At 34.5% G+C, this 19,443-nt stretch overlaps 1 protein-coding gene across 4 annotated transcripts in view; it reads left to right on the forward strand.

The window, feature by feature from the left end:
* Window positions 1-19,443, forward strand: part of LOC150106534 (uncharacterized) — a 355,589-nt gene that overhangs the window by 307,904 nt on the left and 28,242 nt on the right. For all 4 annotated transcript variants that reach the window (XM_090393178.1, XM_090393180.1, XM_090393177.1 and 1 more), the window contains exons 17-20: window positions 1,321-1,408; window positions 2,780-2,821; window positions 10,554-10,663; window positions 14,242-14,606. In XM_090393178.1, coding sequence (XP_090249304.1) covers window positions 1,321-1,408; window positions 2,780-2,821; window positions 10,554-10,663; window positions 14,242-14,606 — 605 coding nt within the window. The remainder of the gene's footprint in view (window positions 1-1,320; window positions 1,409-2,779; window positions 2,822-10,553; window positions 10,664-14,241; window positions 14,607-19,443) is intronic.

Consider the following 19,443-nt stretch of genomic DNA (forward strand, 5'->3'; position numbering starts at 1 on the left):
AACATGATTAATAACATGTGTGTGGTGCACGAATGTTAGAATTTATACATATATACATACATACATACATACAGAGTCCATCAAAAAATATATGCACACTTTAATCAACAAAAATTTTTTATTTTTTTGTTGTTTAAAGATGCATCTATGGACTTTTTTCGAAATTGGATCGAATTACGGTAGCAAATGTGTAGTATGATGTTCTCTGAAAAGATGTCATTGCTCACATGAATACTAGCATCAAACAAAATGGCCGAGGCATGATTGTGCTTCGAGGAATGGAAGACCATTTTGAGTCCCCCACCCACCCACGTTCTCCTGATTTAACACTCTTGGACTTCTACTTATCATCATCATGAACCATGGGCTCACTGCCTGTTGGTGTCTGATGCCTCCTTCACTAACTTCTTCCACCTTTCTTTGTCTAGTGCACAGTGTCGCAGTTTCTGTACATCCATTCCACACCAGTCTTTTATGTTGTCTATCCATTCTCTGTGTGGCCTACCTCTTCTGTTTACACCATCCATAATACCAAACATGAATGTCTTTATCTTCTGGTCTTCACTCATTCGATGTTTCCAAATAATTGCAGCTTCTGTTGTACAATCTTCTGCATTAGCTTCTCCTTTGGTTGTATCTTCCGATAGAGCTCTTCATTTGTGATTTTCTGTACCCATCCTATTCTTAGAATCTTCCTGCAACAAGTTCTTTCAAATGCCAAAATTATTTTTCTTGATTCCTTATTTATTACCCATGTTTCAGATACATACAGTATACTGCTAAAGATACATGTTTCCAGCACTCTTAGTTTTGTTTGCAGGCTGATCACTTTACTTTTCCAGATGTTATAGAAGACATAAGAAATATGAAACGTCTTACTGACTGTTATTTGTTGATAGCGATATCTTTGCGCTGATTCGGGACCTATCCATGGCCTTCAGATTCGTTCTTCCTTTTGCAATCCTGATCTTTATTTCTTTTTTACAGTCCAAATCATATTTCATTTTACTTCTCAAGTATGTGAACTGTTCTACATTTTCTATATCAATTCCATCCACTTGTATCTTTTAATACAAGTGGAAGGAATTGAATAATAAGTGCCGTAATAATAAGTGTCTGGACTCTAATGGTAACCACTTTGAGCACCTTGTATAATTGTAGAAGTCAAAGGTAACTTGTAATCATCCCTTGAAGTATGTATAAATTTAGTATTACAATTTTTATACAGTTTTTTTTTTGACGGACTCTGTATATATATTGTCCTATCCTTTTAATTTCTTTAGTAGGGAGAAGGAAAAATTAAATTTTTTTAATTTTCAGCTGAATGACTTAGAGCTCAAGATAACTTCCATAAGAAAACAGACTGAGAGTTCCAAACAGAAACATTTAAGACAGCATTCTGATGAAGGTATAATTATTTCTTATTATCTAATTTATATGTAATCAGTCACCTTTCTTCCACTGATCAAAAAATACCTGGATACTTGCTCATTCCAACTCTCACTCTAATATGAAAGGCATTAATATGGAATTGTTCCACCCTTTGCTGCTATAATAGCCTTCAAATTTCTGGGAAGGCTTTTCACTAGATTGTGGTTTGATTGCTGCTCCATTCTTCCAGAAGAGCATTAGTGAGGTCAATGATGTCAGTCAATTCAGCTTCACTTCCAGGCATCATGATTTATTCCCACACATGTTCGATTGGGGTGAGATCAAGGTTCTATGCAGGACAGGCAAGTTTTTCACCCATCTTATCAAACCGTTGCTGCACAAGACCTCCTGCTTTGTGCAGGAAGAGAATTGTTATATTGATACTGGAAAAGGATTTCACCAAGCTGTTGCCATTAATTTTGGAAGCACAGAATTTTCTAGAATGTGACTGTAGACTGCAGCATTAAGATTCTCCACCAGAACTAGGAGGACCTACCCTGAACCAATGAAAGAAGCCCCAAACAGATGTCCTCCACCAAACTTCACAGTTGGCACAACACATTTGGACAGGTAGTATTCTCCTGGCATCAAACCAGACTTGTACATCAGACTGGTGAGGCATGATTCATCACTCCAGAGAATTTTCCACTGCTCCAGACTTCAATGATATGAGCTTTACACTACTCCATCCAATGCTTGCCATTGCCCTTGCTAAATGTTAGGTTTATATACAGCCGCATAACTATGGAAATCCATGTTCTTCCATTCCCAACAAACAGTTGTGGTTCTGTGGTTGCTTGCAGAAACAATTCAGAACTCTGTGGTGAGTGTTTCAGCCAAGGTCAAGCATTTTTTTCCCCTGCCATGTGCTGCAGCTCTTGTTAGTCCCACTCTGGTTTCATATGGCCTACCAGCTCACAATTGTGCTGTTGCTCCTAGGCATTTCCACTTCACAATAACATCACTTGCAGTTAATTTATCAAGGGAGCTGCAGTAGAGAAGAAATTTCTCAAACTGAGTTGTTGCAAAGGCAATATCCTATGACAGTGCCATGTCAAAAGTCACTGAGCTCTTCAGTACAGCCCATTTTGCTCTTGAGGTTTGTCTATGAAGATTGCAAGACTGTTCTTCCTGTTATACCTGTGTGAGCCATAGTTTCAATGTATATAACCATATCCAGTACTATGATGGAGTATCCGGATATTTTTGATTAGACAGTGTATGAATGTGCAACTTAACTGTATATTGAAATTTCTGGTCATGAAACATGAGATATTTATAAACTGTTGATTCATACTCTTTATTATAATTGAATGATGTGTGTTTTTTATCTCTCTTTTTTTTTTAGAGCAAAGTGAGGACAATGTCAGTTATTCAACTGATGAAAATGGTAAGTTTCTTCCTAACCTACTTATCAATCAATAGATGCAGTTTCTCTTGGTAGTGTAAGGAAAGGAGGACAGGGATGAATGAATGTAACATGTACATATGTTAGAAATTTTTGTACTTCGGATATTATGATTAGCGTAGATCATAGGTTCCCAAAGTGGGCGGTACGACCCCCAGTGGGCGCTGAAGCCTTCTATAGTGGGATCAGAAGCATTTGGGGGCGTTCAGGTGGTCTAGGGACCGGTAGCTCTTTATAGAAGAAATTAATAATATATATTTAAAATTAATTATTTTCGTGATTTTGCGATTAGATAATCATTTAAATTTTAAACATTGCATTTTAATTCATCTTATGCCCGTCTTACACGATCAATTTTTTTTAATCAATTTTCTATGTCAATGAGAAAATAGAGCATGTATATATGTATGTATAATAGGTTATGTTTACAGTAGCAAATATATTCGTTATATTTCATTTCAAAATATATATAAAATATATAAAACCACTTTTATATATTATACTATTTTCTGTGGTTATGTTTTGTAGGTTTGTTGTTTATATCTTGTGTAATTATTTTATTTATTAATTATTATTTATAATTATTCGGACAAAATGCAGAAAACTGTTATAATGGGGGGTGTTACAAAATTTGTCTTACAAAGTGGGCGGTGGCCCAAAAAAGTTTGTGAACCTATGGTCTAGATGTTGTTTCATTATTTACTAATGTTCCTTTATCTGACGCCATTGAATTACTGCAACAAGAATTTCCTTCTGACATTGTTAAAATATTTGATTTTGTAATACATCCTGGTTATTTTTCCTTTAAAAACAAGTTATATCAACAAATCAAAGGAACAGCAATGGGCAATCCTATTTCTCCTGCTATTGCCAACTTCTTTATGGAGCACTCTGAACAACTTATTTTTGACAACATTTTTCCTAGACCTACTCATTGGTTCAGATATGTAGATGAGATGACATTTTTTCTATCTGGAATTGCTCTTCTGATGAATTACAACAGTTTCTCTCTAAATTAAGTGCCCTTCATCCAAGGATGATCCAGTTCACCCTAGAAGTAGAAGTAAATAAGCAGTTAGCCTTTTTAGATCTTTTAATTCTTTGCCAACCAGATGGGTAACCTACATCTCAGTCTGTAGGAAAGAAGACTCATACAGGCCATTATATCCATGCTGAATTCCCAGTCAAAAGGCAGGAACTATTAAAACACTGGTTCATTGGGCCCACTTGTTTTGTTCTACAGATGAACTGTTACAGAAAGAATTGCAATATATTATTTCCTCTTTTTTATCTAATAGATATAAGAACTCCTTCATCAAAAAAGCTTTGAGTAGTTTTGATATACCTCCCTCTTCAAGTACAGAAGAAATAACGTGTATTCCTATCCCTTATGTGCAAGGCATTAGTGAATGCATAACAAAAGTTCACAAAAATCACTAAATATTTTTGTTGCCTTGTGACCAATCAGAAAAATCTCCACCTTTCTCAGTTATCCAGGTGTTTACCAGATTCCTTGCACTTGTGGGTTATCTTATTTCAGACTAACAGGATGATCTGCTTTTATTCAGCTAGAAGAACTCAAGTCTTATATTCAATACCTTGAACCTGAACAGTCTGGACTTGCAGAGCATGCCATCAGCTAGAGTTCACTGGAACAAGACAAGAATCCTTCACAAAAGTCGGTTCCTCATGGAACGGCGTTATAAAGAAACATGTGAAACTTTACTTCACTTTCCTAACATAAACAGATTCAATGGTCTACGTTTATCACCTTTTTAAATCAGCTTTTTTAATTTTTTTAATTTTGTGTGTGTGTGTATATAATTTATTTATCTATTTTTTTTTAATAAGTTAGATAATTTAATTACCTATTTTTAGTTATCTTACATTAGCTACTTAGGTGGCACCTTTTGGAATTGTCAGTTATTGTTAGTTTAATTAGCTTTTTACATGTACTGAAGATGCCTGTGATGGTTATTGTCAGATAGTTTATTTTTTTTATGTAATGGTGTTCTCAAGTGGAAGAACAGATCCTAAAAACTTGAAACAAGTTTTTATATGAGTTAATATTTTCCATGAGTTAATTCATTATTATAATTTTAATTGATATTGTTGTTTTTGTCTGGGGTTCTCCCAGTTTTCCTCATCCATCCCTTAGGACAGGTTGAGCCCTCCAATGAGGAATTTTAAGTATGTATTTTTGACTGTAGATCTGTGTGTATTCATGGGCCAGTTTGCCTGTCTTGAGAGACAAGAAACCTGAGTTTCTGGGTGAAAAAACCCTCTACCTCCGTATGAGACTGGCTAACTCACCTTAGTCAAAAGAGACCAGATAAAGACTTCTCACATCATGGATGGGAGGTCTTTCTGACCAAAGGGCTTCACCTATACCGACTGAGCTATGGAGGCTCTTGGACAGCTGATTTACACCATGAAAGGATTTATGCGATTTCACTATCATTTTGTTTAATATGATTACTCAGAGGTGTACATATAGTCTTACAGTATCCCTTTAAAACAATAATTGCCTTCAAAATCTCTTTACTATGTAGGAAATGTGAAGTTTCCTACATAGTAAATCCTCTGAATGAAAGCACCTCATCTTCTAAATTAGTTCAGTGAAAAAAAAAATTCACGTCTGGATGAGTGTCTTAAGTACATAGAAAAATAGTGAAAGGTTATAAAAATAAATAAACAATTTTAAATTTAGTGCTCTTAATTCCTTAGCTATCCTATCACACGTTACTAAAATATTAATATCCCGTCTACAGAGTCTCTAGTATCTAAGTAGGAAGAAAAAAATTAATATTTTAAGAAATAATCAAATTAGAAATTTAATAAATAAATAGAAATCACTGATTAGTTAAAATACAACATATTACTTTCACTTTATACAGAAAAAAAATTATAAAAAAAAGTGAAATGAAATCTAATTAAATAAATAATACAGAAATAAAGAAACTGTATTTTCTAAAATGTCTTGTTTTGCATTAATTTTTCATGTATGTGTGTCATTACAATATTATGTCAATTTTCTCACAATGAATTTTCCCTGCGAAGAATAATAACCAATATGAATTCTATGTGATGAATTTTCCATGAACTAGGCATAATAATCTGATTTGATCATGGGAACTTCACAAAGAATCTCTCAGAATAAATTCAAGTTTTTAGGATCTGTTCTTCCACTTGAAAACACCATTACATTAAAAAAATAAACTATCTGACAATAACCATCTTCAGGAATAAATTTCATATTGTAATAACGTCTGAATAATGTTATGAGACTGATTTGCACTTAATCCTTCTCATAACATTTGGTGGTAAACAAAGGTTCCCACTTTGCATGACCACCTGTTCATGCAAAGTGGGAACCTTTGTTTACCAACTCCCAAAGCATTGGATTTATGCACCTGAAGCAAGTAATTGTTACGCACCATGATAATTTGGCAAACAAAGATTAATCAAATGCATTCAAAATGAATTGCTAAGCAATATTTTATTTTATTCTAAAACTTTCATACATTTTGCACTGATTTGATTTCTAGGGTGTATACTTGCAAATATTCCTGTAAAACGACATTATCATCATCAAATTTCTGATAGGAGGCACATGGAATATTTTGATATATACTACGTGAAAAGATTACACCATTACTAACTTCTTATCAACAATTCAAATATCCTCCAAATTAATCTGTTATCTGTGAGGATTCCAATATTGTCAAAACTTATATTTCTGTCTTCTAAGGCACTTCTTACTGTATTGATCCACCCAAATCTTGGACTTCCTCTGGATCTCTTTCCTGTCCTGGAAAAACAATTGTTTCACTAACCTTTCTTTTCCCATTTTGTGTAAGTGACCATACTACCTGAGATAAGCTCTGTTCACAAATTCTTGAATATTGACAATGTCAGCCTTGTAATATCCTAATTTTTAAAAGGATTCTTCCATTGATGCCATTTGTTCACTCCCCTAATCTATTTCAGAACCTTTATATTCTATATGATGAATGTGATTCTTTGATCAAATGTTTTATTTCTAACCCATTTCTAGGGTCCATAAGTTAGAATTGATTTGAATATAAATTTTATATATATTCAGAATATATTTTTATAAGTTTGAATATAAATCTGTATAGATTTATTCAGCTGACTTCCTACCATATCAGATTTGCTGATTCTAATTTGCCATCACTAAAAGTTTCTCCTAAATAGCTGAAATGTTTTACTTGTTATACATATTTTCCATTCAGAATGCAGTTGATATTTTCAGTTTCTCTGCCTATTTGTCTTTGCCATTTTATTGTTGATATTAATATGAAATTTATTATAGAAGTTATTTCCATTTAGTTAGGGAATTGAATCCTGCAAACTTGTTCTGGAACTTTACTTGAAACTGTAACTTGTACTTTATTCAGAAGGATAATATCATCTTTATAAAGCAAGAGCTGAGATTAACATCTCTAACAGTGATATCAGGTTTCATGCCACTTTCCTTCATAATATGATCCATGTATACACGATCTGATTCTTGAGAGTCTTGGGATCACAGTTTTGCCTTTTAGACAAGCAATATGGGTTATTTTTCCACAGATTAAACACCCAGAATATCTTGCCTTTTGAGAAAGGCTCTGTCAGCTCTGCTGTTTTCAAAATTGCAGCTCCAGCCAGATGGGCACCCACAGTAAGCCCTGAATTGAACTCTGAAAGATCCTTTGTTTTTCCCATTGTGATCAGCACAGTTGACAAATACTGACCAATGGTATTCTTAAATAGTTGCCTAGAACATGTGGCGATGCACATGACCAAGTATTTTGCATATATGCTGCATAAGTAATTTTTACGTACATCTGCATAAAAGTTTATATTCAGTGGCCGGTGTGTGTGTGTGTGTGATGAATAGGAGTGGAGACAGTATGCACCCTTGTCTCAGACCTGATTTAACATCCGACTATCTTCCTGTGTTTCCTTCAATTCTAACTGTTGACTTAACTCTCAAAATATAGATTGTGTATTTCTCAATTTATCATTTACACCTTATAAATGTAGCATTTCAAACAGCTTTTCTCTTAGTACCTTGTCAATATGCTTTTTCTAGAACTTAGATGCAGATCCATGTCATATTTCCACCATTTCTCAACTATTTGGCCTGAACCCAGCTTGTTCCTCTCCAAACTTCCCTTCCACAATTTTTCTTAGCATTTTCTCAAGTATGCTTACATGAATCTTACCAAGAACACTCATTAGGGAAATATACCCTGTAATTCTCAGATAGTTTTATTTCCCTTATTATAGATGATCAAACTATGCAAGCTCTTCTCCAATCATCTGATATTCAACCCTCTGACCAGGTCTTCTGAATTATGCATTGTAGCTACTTGAAAACTTTTTATGATCTCCATATTTAATCATTTCTGGTGGAATATCATCTACTCCAGATTGTTTTCCACATTTTTCAGGTTTTTGGCAGAATTTTCTACCTCAAGAATTTATATTTATTCCTGATTGTTTTCCAGTTGAATGTTATCTATCATGGTGACAACTTGTGATAGACAACCTTTCAAAGTAATTATTCTATATATCTAGAATATCTTCAGTTTGCATGTTGCCATTATCTCTAATTCATTTTACAGTACTCTTTTTCTTCGTTTACCAAGCTTTCTCTATAGTCTCCAGAATGTTTTGCCATCTTCCTGGTATTTATTTATTTATTTTCTGTGTTCTTACCATAGTTTTCCCATGACTTTTGTTTAGCTAGTTTTACACAGTATTTCACTTTCTTACATTTTTCTCTCTATTCACTCAGAGGACAAGCTGACTTACTTGCCATACACTTTTGATAAACTTTCTTCTTTTTCCTGACTGCCTCCTTAACTTCCTGAGTGCATGGTGGAGTTCTGATTTTTCTCTCCTTGTAAATGACATTGCCACATAGCTCTCTGGATAAATCAATGTTTTTTTTTCAGGAGTCTGCCACTGAATCTCAAAGGTTTGGTTCTTGTTTTCCAATTCTTTAATTTTTTTTTCTTTAATAATATTTGTGGTATCTGAGTCAACAGTTCATCCCTGAAAGCTGCTCAATTTTTATTCTTTTTGTAACTTTCTTGCACACCTTTCAATATGTTATTCAGTTTTATTCGGCTCAAACTAAATGGTGATCACTTCCTAATTCAAATCCTCTGTTTATTCTTGTCCTGAACCAGCATGAAGGTATCACGTTTCCTTCTTTTTTTGTGTCAGTTCCGAGGTATTGAAAAATTTCTCCATGTTTTATTTAGTAGAACCTTCTGTGGAATCATAGGCACAAATAAGACTCATTATTCAATTCTCTGTTTTGATATTTGTCCCATCACTCTACTGATATTACCTACCATTAAAGATTCTCCTCGTACTTTTAGTGTTACTGTAGCTACTCCTGATCATTATTGCCTGAATCTAATAATTATATTTGTTGCATAGAAGAATATCATCCAGTTTTGTTTTAACACCTATTATGTCACCATCATACTTATCCGATTCTTCTACTAGTTCTTACAAATTAACATGTAGCACAAGGAAGAAAGTGAATAATATATTTAATAGCTACATAATTCAACCTGAAAGTTACAGGTCATAATCAGGCAGTTTCAGTTACTTCACACATTTCATCACCACCTACCACTCAGGACACACTACATATCTCCTCTATCATTAACTCATTCTATACTACTGGATTGATGTAGATAATTTCGGTCTTGATCCATTATGTCACTATATATATATATATATATATATATATATATATATATATATATTTATTTATTTATTTTTTTTAACACGTTCACTGCCAACTACGAGTATACTCGTAGTTGGTAAACCAGCTACACAAGCCAGCTACGAGTATACTCGTATCACGCTTACCGCAAGCAACAAGATTACTGTACTGACCTTGAAGAAGTGAAAATGCTTGGCTTGTGGAGCTAGCATCAAAACTGTGTATTCTCATAGATGGTATATGCTCTGCACAAGCCAACTATGAGTATATTCGTATGACGCTTACCGCCGGCAACGAGATTATCATACTGACCTTGAAGAAGTGAAATTGCTCGGCGTAGGGGAACAGACCATGCCGAAGTAGCGTGGCAGCGAACGTGTTAAACATCCATAGAAGTACTGTCCAACTACAGATGCCAGATCCACAGCTGGCAATGTGCCAAGAAGAGTCAATTTATGTTTGGGAGAAAGGAATAAGGCGATGTACGAATTCATTACCAACACGCGGAATCAAGTGCTTTATATGTAAATTTTCCAACTGTTGTGCAAGGAAAATAGTTACCACTTTAAAATCTAGAATTTTCATCAAAGAAAAACTAATTTTCCAATGTTTAATAATTAACACTCATCCCACAAAATGATTGATTACCCTATTATTGTGATAGATTTGCCTTCTTCTGTCATGTGGAGAAGTGTTGAGGGATCTCGCATGTGTAGTCGCACAGTATATCTATGGAAAAGAGAGATTGTGAACAAATACATGGTATCCATAATTCTCATGTAAAACCTGTAAAAACAAACAAGAACAGCATTAGCCATGAAGATATTTCACTTGTTACATAATTATTCATTAAACCTTTTTTGTTAAATAAATTACTAATTAATTTTGAATTGGGATATTAATGCATATAATGTGTATATATATATATATATATATTCTTCACATTTGCTGTTTTAGATCCCTTATTTCATGAGCCAGGCATTAACTTATCTGAGCTCAGCATCGCTTTATCACCACAGATTGCCAAAACTGAAGCTGCCAATAACTCAATTAATCACCATCTTTCAGTAAGTTGAAATTATAAAAGATATTTGAATATCTTGCCATAATAAAGATTTTAGTTATTATTTTTTATTAAATGCACTACAGTTACTCTGATAGTGCAACATATTTATTATGCCATTGTTAGTTACCTGTCTACAGTTTTCTTTCAAATTTGGCCTACTGTGTCTGTAATTCTCTGATCTTAACACATCTTACTTTTCTATCTTCTTCCATTTTTGCTTCATTTTCCTGTTTTACTAATATTTTTGTCTCCCACTACATTTCAGAAATTATAGCATCCTAGATCCTTACCTCTTCATGACCGTTAATGTCAAGTTCTAAAATCTACATTTATAATGTTTCTGCTACTGATGACATCTGTTCACTCATCTAATATTTTCAGAACTTGTGCCTGTAGGATGTAGTTGTTAATCAACTTTCTAAGATTCATATGTTAATATATTGGTATGAACACTATCTTTTATAGTACTTACTGGCTTGATGTTGTGGCTAATTTCTGTCTTGTTCCATAATATATTTATTTGACTTGTTTCCCACCATTATTACTTTTATATATTACTGATTTATTATTTATTTATTAATTACAATTTTGTAATTAATCATCATTGTATGAATTGCTAATAAATAAGCTTATTATTTATTTTCATATTTAATTTAACATCTTTACTGAAGATTGGGTCCAAATAGTTAAATTTGTTTACATGTATTATAAGTTTAGGTTCACTACAAAGAGTGTAGTTACTTTCTACCTGTTTTCATAGTTTTGTGTTTGCATGTTTATTTTCATATTGTCAAAGGAATTTAGCTAACTAAAGGTAGGACTTGTACTAGATTATAAACATCAGCAAAGGTTATAGCAGTAAATGTAGGTTATAAATAACATGAGATAAGATGCTGCCCTAGATTATACCTGGTTTAATATCATGTCATCTTTCTGTACACTACTCTATATAACTAATTTGCAATTTATGTATTGCATCATCATCATCATCATCAAATTCCTGCCATCTACCCTCAAGGGGTGTACAGGATATGATAGTACTACATGAAAAAAATTACATCATTATTAACTTCCTATCTACAATTTTCCTCCAAATCAGTCTGTTGCTTGTCAAGACTCCAACATTATCAGATCTTATATTTCTATCGTCTAAAGCACTTTGTACCGTATCAATCCACCTATATCTTGGTCTTCCTCTGGGTCGTTTTGCTGCCAACCTGGCAGAGAACACTTGTTTTGCTAATCTTTCCTCGCCCATTCTGTTTAAGTGACCATACCACCTGAGACTAGCTCTGCTAACGCATTCCTGGATGCTGACAATGTCAAGTTCTTTCCTAATATCCTCATTTTTAATATGATATTGCCATTGATGCCATCTGTTCACGCCTATAATCTTTCTCAGGACTCTCATATCTGCGGTCTCTAGTCTTTGGTTAAGTGTTTTACTTCTGACCCAGCTCTCAGATCCATAAGTTAAAACTGGTTTGAACACTGTCTTGTATACAGCTAATTTAGTGTTCCGACTAATTTCTCTCTTATTCCATATGAATTTATTCAATTGACTTCCCACCATACCAGCTTTGCTGATTCTGTTGTCCATTTCTATATTTAATTTATCATCTTCAGTAAAAATTGTGCCTAAATAGCTGAAATGTTTTACTTGTTCCACAGGTTCTCCATTCACAACACAGTTGACATTTTCATTGTCTTTGTCTTTTTATTGCTGACCTTCATACCATATCTATTACAACAGCTATTCAATTTAGTCAGAGAATCTTGCAGACTTGTAGCAGATTTATTTAGAAGTATAACATCATCCGCATAAAGCAAAGAGCTGACATTAACATCTCCTTTGATATAATGTTTAATGCCACTTTCCTTCATAATGTGATCCATATAGATAATGAATAACAGAGGGGATAATGTACATCCTTGTCTCACACCAGATTTAACATTAAACCATCACCCTGTACTTCCTTCAATTCTAACTGCTGACTTACAACTCAAATAAAGACTAAGTATTGCTTTATATAATGCCCCATTGACACCATATAACTGCAGCGTATTGAATAGCTTCTCTCTTGGCACCTTGTCATATGCCTTTTCCAGATCGACAAAACTTAAATACAGATCTTTGTTATATTCCCATGCTTTCTCTACTATTTGTCGTAAAGTGAAGATCTGATCCTGACAGCCTCTATTTGGCCTGAATCCAGCTTGTTCTTCACCAAGCTTTTCTTCCACAATTCTTCTCAACCATTTCTCAACTATACTTGCATAGATCTTGCCAGGAACACTCAGTAGGGAAATACCTCTGTAATTCTCACATGCAGTTTTATTTCCCTTTTTATATATGGGTACTATGAGAGCTCTACTCCAATCATCGGGAATTCGTCCCTCTGTCCAGGCTTTCTGAACTATGCAGTGCAGCCACTGTAAGACTCTTATACCACCATACTTCAGCATTTCTGGTCGAATATCATCTACTTCAAGTATGGATATGTATTCCTGACTGCATGCCAGGTCAGTGTTTTTTACCACTGTGCTGTCATCACTGCTTGTTTCATTTAGCAGTTTTTCAAAGTAATTACTCCATACTTCAAGGATATCTTTTTCTCCCATTTTCATGTCACCTTTTATGTATTGCATAAGCTGTATATTATATAGTTTTCATTTTTACCATAAAATTTGAGGGCTTTGAACAGTTTCCTCTCTGTTACTTTATCATATGTTTTTTTGAGATGAACAAAAAGATGGAGATCCTTTTTACATGATTAAGAAAGTTTTTAAAGAATTGACCTTGTAGTAACCAAGAATAGTTCTTCACTCAGGACATTAGTAAACAAATCAACTACATCAAATACAAATTTGATATAACATGATATCTCAATGAGGTTACATTAAATCTTATGTTCACCAGGATCAGTGAAATTAAAGTGGTTAGAGTTCTTAATGAAAGATGACAACCATCCTGTCAAGTCCTTTTATAGTTTTGGTAATATGTTTGAAACAATGATATGTTGGGGAATCTCTTCAACATTTGCCACAAAGGCATGTCTTCCTTGGGAATCTCTCTCTGTTCTCTCATCTCCATAAAGATGTGAGATAAGAGGATGGAGATATGTGAGTGCTGAATTCATAAGTAGTTTTTAGGAGATGTATATATACTGTATATATAATGTAATATAACCAATGTTTGTTATATTACATTTTAAAAGCAGAATATATATCAAATATAAAATGATTAATGAAAATATTTGAAGAAGTGTGAGTGATTGGGATTTGTTTTCCAACTTTTTACAACATGACTGTTCTCTATTAGTTTTTAGAAGTTGGAAAACAAACACCTACACATCGGTGCTTGTCATTGCTGCCTCTCTTTGTGCTGTATGCCTGAATCAGATCTGGATTCACTGTATGCTGATAAAGGGGGGGGGGGAATGAATATATATATATATATATATATGTATTGCAAACTGTTTTCTTTATGTTGGTTAAAGTGGTGTTATTTAATCACGTGTATATATATATATATATATTATATATGCACACATTTTTTTAAAACTTTGTCCTTTTTAGTGTTCATCTTCACCTGCTCCTACCTCTTCATCCTCATCCTCTTGTTATTATTCTACAAATTCAATGATTCCTGGCTCAAGTTCTGCCCCACCTAGTCCTACAAAAGTGCGGCATCAGCTTCAACTACAGAAATCCACCTCTCAGCCTACAACGCCTCGTTCATGTCCAAGTAGGACTAGCCAGAATTTTGAAGGACAAGGTTATAAGCCTAGCTCTGTATATCAGACCAAAACATCATATCGTAGCCAACAGTATCCCACACTTTCAACAAAATTGCCATCTAATTACTCCACCTCATCAGATTGTGAAACTGGCAGTACTACTGATATTATGGATGTCACGCTCAGGTCACCTTATCAGAATAAGTGAGTAAGCCTTAATATTATCATAAATAATGTACAAATTATTTATTCATGTAAAACTCAGAGGGTGGCTTGAAAAGTTCTCAGCCTCGACCATAGATGGCAACACTATCGGCAAGCTTTCTTTTTCTAAGTTGGTACATCTGTCATAATTTCTATGTTTGTACATCCATGTGAAATTGCAAGTCATTCTATCAAATAGTTTGTTTTATACAGCTGTCTGAAGCAAAAGTGTTGTTTGTATCCCTTGAAATGGATACAACTGAGTATCGTGAAGTTATAAAATTCTTTGTAAAAGAAGGTTTAACACCAAAAGAAATTCATTCAAAGTTCATAAAAGTTTATGGGCACTCTTCTCCTTCATTTTCAACAATTAAGAAATGGGCTGCTGAGTTTAAGCGTGGTTGTACCAGCCTTGAAGATGATCCATGTGAAAGATGTCCAAAAAGTGTAACACCAGAAATCATTCATCAAGTGCATGATATGGTATTGGATGACTGGTGAGTCAAAGTGCATGAAATTGCTGAGACTATAGGCATTCCAAAAGAACGTGTAGGATATATTTTACATGAAAAATTGCAAATGAAAAAGCTTTGCGCAAGATGGGTGTCATGCTTGCTCACAGCAGATCAAAAATGGACTCGCATGAAAATCTCTGAACAGTGCTTGGAGCATTTTAATAAGAATAAAACTGATTTTGTAGGTTGATTTATTACTGTGGATAAGACCTGGATTCACCATTACACATCAGAATCCAAACAGCAATCAAAACAGTGGACAGAAGCCAGTTGTTCAGCACCAAAACAGACATTATCGGTTCCATCAGCAGGAAAGGTCATTGCTTCAGTGTTTTGGGATGTTAAGGCATTTGGTTTATTAATTATCTTGAAAAGGGTAAAACAATAACCAGGGAATATTATTCCAATCTTTTAACCAGACTAGATGAAAAAATTTGTGAGAAAAGACCCAGTTTGCAGAAGAAAAAAAATCATCTTTCATCAGGTTCATTGTTATGCCGAGAACTTTTCAGACCATCTTCGTAGATTCCAACCCCAGTTGTACATTCATGAAATATAATTACTCCTTTAAGTTAAGTTACTGGGAAACATTTGTAAAGACTAGCAGTTTTTCAAGTTATTGTCATTTATCTAAGTATAATTTCATCAGAAGCTGGACTGTGTATTCAAATAAATTAGCACATGAAAAGACCAATTTAAAAATAAAGCAAAACAAAATAAAGAAATTAAAAAAAAGTATGAGGTCCTATTATGTAATATTCCTTAATGGAATAGGGCATCATATATTTGGTGACATCAATCCTTGTTATTAATGCTAATTTAGCTCTTCAAAGTTTGATTACTTAAATCTTTATATCTAAAAGTTTTTGTTTGCTTTTTTTTTGAGGAAGATGTGATGTTAGGCAGTGGCCTAACATCACATTAGACTATTGTTTTAACTATCAATAACTCATCCATCACACTAAAACAAGTAAATAATATGGTATTTTATGATAATACATCTTTTGAAGTGTTTACCCATTCACCATTGACAGTATACTGATATATATATATACAGGGTGTTCGGGATAAATTTGACAGTTTCGTAAGGAAAAAGAAAATCTTCTTTGTATCTATTAAATTTAATGAATTGACAAAAAAACATTACAGGCAGAGTTAATTACAATACTATCAACAAGATTTACTCAAAATAACCACCATTAGCATCGATCACAGCTTCAATTCTGCTTCGGAACCTCGAACAAGCTGATGCTACAGTCTCCCTGGGAAGGGCCGCAAAAACTGTTTTAATTTTATCCATTAACTGGGCTTTTGTATTACTGGAAGTGCGATTGGTGTCTTTTTCAACTGCGCCCCATACAAAATAATCCATGGGGTTAAGGTCTGGGGAGTTTGGAGGCCAAACATTTGGACTGGTGAAGTCGTAGAAATTTTCAGACAACCATTTTTGACTTTTCCCAGAGGTGTGGCAAGGGGCCGAATCCTGCTGCCATACATACGGCCTACCATTGGCTACCCTTGTTATCCAGGGCTTGACTACAGTTAGCAACTCCACGAACAAAGCCCGAATTTCAATGCCAGGGTTCTTCAACACCTGTTCCTGCAGATTTGCGAGGAATTCTGCTGTACGAACGCAATCAGATCGTCTGCTAGGGATCTTTCTTCTTGCTACATCCTCGTAGTCACCATTGCAAGTCTCGAGTTCATGCCTGATTGTTTTTACTGTATTCAGGGAGCATTGGGCAGCAGTCGTAATATCCTTATTTTGATGGCGGGCACGAATCATCATGATACAAGTTATTCTCTTCCATGATTCAGGTGGGTTCCAGCTATCCATCCTTTCTGACATCTTGTATATGAATGAAGAAGGGTCCAAACTTTTAAATGAAGAGAAGTGTGTGTTAATACATGTAACTTACGGAAAAATATAATTAATTATAAATATGTCAAATTTATCCCGAACACCCTGTATATATAGACAACTTTTGGGGTAAATCTGTTCGCCTTATTCAAAGGTCACATATGACAATAGAAATATACATAATCAGTATGTTTCATTCTAAAACATCAAGGATAAGAGAAAGTGAATGGAGATCCTTTCTGACACAAATAAAGCAAGACACTTTGATAGCATTGAAGGCAACTAAGGTATCCTCACACCATTGTTGTCCCTGTTTGGTTGAGTGGTAAGTGTACCTGCTCTCCAACCAACGGGTCGTGGGTTTGAATCCCACTGCAAGCATGGATGTTTATGATGGTGTTCCCTTGTGTATTGCCTATAGTGTTTGATATGACCTTTGTCCTTGACCATTAGAACCATAAATCATCATCATTTTCTCACCATTGAAGGACATCATGAAAGTTCACGTTCAGTGTATTGGTTATAGAAGTTGTGAAGCATGGGAAGTTTGGACACTTCACAGTGCTCAAACTTCTCAAATGAGTAGAATGAATGGCATATAATTTTCATCAAAATTATGTATATGGTTATTGTTCATTAAGGCAAGGTAATTTGTATGTTTGAAAAAGAGGATATATGATAGACAAGAGCCACTGGACTTTCCTTCATCAGTTAATAAAATCCAGAAAGAAGATGCTATCCACCATAGTATGCAGTAATTGATCATAGAGAAAACTGGCTATTCAATTACAGAAAGTGAAAGGTATATCAAGGGATAGCAGTTTGCTGTGCAGCCCTCAATGCTAAACCTGATCAGATGTTTTAGAAATGTTAGGAGCAACAGAGTTTTTCCAAACCTTTCCTTACCACATATCTAGAGATAGGTAATAATGGCTAGAAGGTCTGCTATGGATCTAGAGCGGTAAAATCCATACTCATTGATTAGCTGGTAAGTCTCCAGGTAATGAAGTTGACTGTTGGTGACTTTCTCCATTATTTTAGAGACAACTGAGGTGATGGCAGACTCAGAGAGCAGGTGATGAACTGACCTGGTATCAAACAGGCTTTTATTTTGCTTTTTTTTTTGAAATGGACTGAATGCAGGCTTGCTTCTATGTATTAGAATAGATTACAGCTGAGTATAAAAAGATGTGAAGATAGTATAGGACAGGCATTAGTTTTCTGAAATGCAATTTCAGAAAATCTGGTTCTGATGGAAATATCATCCCATCAGAACCAGAGTACTTGGGAGGCATATAAGTTATTGAAAATTTTTCTTTCTTTCTTGCAAAAGACCAAGAGTCATGTGCTTGTTTTGGGAATGGTAGATAATTTGCCTTGATCGTTAATGCAGGATAAAAGGAATGTTCTTAGAAGTTCAGCTTGCAGTGTCATTTGCACAAAAAAGAGTTGAAAGTGCAGATTTGTTTATAATTTTATTATTATTATTATTACATGGCCATCTTCATGCATCTTCTCCAGTGACCTATTGTTTGAGGTCTACACTAATTTTTATTGGCACCATAAATATATCTCATGATCATAGAATCTGGCACAACATTCCATTCATTCATCACTCCAGCCAAAAATCTCCTTGCTCCAGCAGGCTTCATAGTCTGAGTTCTTTTGGTTGTAATTCCAAAACAACCAACCAGCCTACCTTATCCATTGATAATTATGCTCTTATACAGCTTTGAGGGGGGGGTGATTTGTTGTTCTTTTCCATCTTAGTCGTACGGGGAAAAATAAATTCAACATTTGTTTTATAAAACCCTTTTAACAACTTATATGTTTCTATCACATTCCCTCTTTCCACCTAATAGCTAAACTTTGTAACCCACAAACCTTCATTCTGTACTCATAGGGAGCACTCCACAAACAGTCACCACTTTCACATTCACAGAACACCCAAGTAATCAAATCTGTGCACGGTAATCAAGATGTGATCATACCAAAGCCTTATAATGAAGAATAATGATCTCCTGATCCCTGCTTGTCAGTGTTTCTTAACATCCAAGTGATATTTTGATATATTTTGCCCACTTTTTGCAGCATGTTCTCTGAACCTGAACTTATGATCTCATGAGCTTATGAGCTTTTTTCCAGATCTTTCCTTACAGATTCTTCATCCCCTTCCCTCAGTATCGGGAGCATTTCATCATCATATGGATTTGATTTCTTGGGTATATCTATAGCCAAGTTAACATCTCTTTGGAAAGCTGCTTTGAAATGATCTTTCTCTAGATGTCTCTAATCTCAACTAGATTTCTGTTTAGCTTATTGCAATGTTTCTTTATTGTAGTGGGATTCTGGTTCATCAGAACTAGCTTTGATATTTTTTGCATAGTGCTTTTATGTAAGTTAGTATTATTGTAGTTACATCTACTACAATCTGACACTCCTCTACTATCTTTTCCAACCA

The sequence above is a fragment of the Typopeltis vanoorti genome, chromosome 5 (assembly GCF_054136105.1).
Source record: "Typopeltis vanoorti isolate ZY-2024b chromosome 5, IOZ_Tvanoo_1.0, whole genome shotgun sequence".
Lineage (NCBI taxonomy): Eukaryota > Metazoa > Arthropoda > Arachnida > Uropygi > Thelyphonidae > Typopeltis > Typopeltis vanoorti.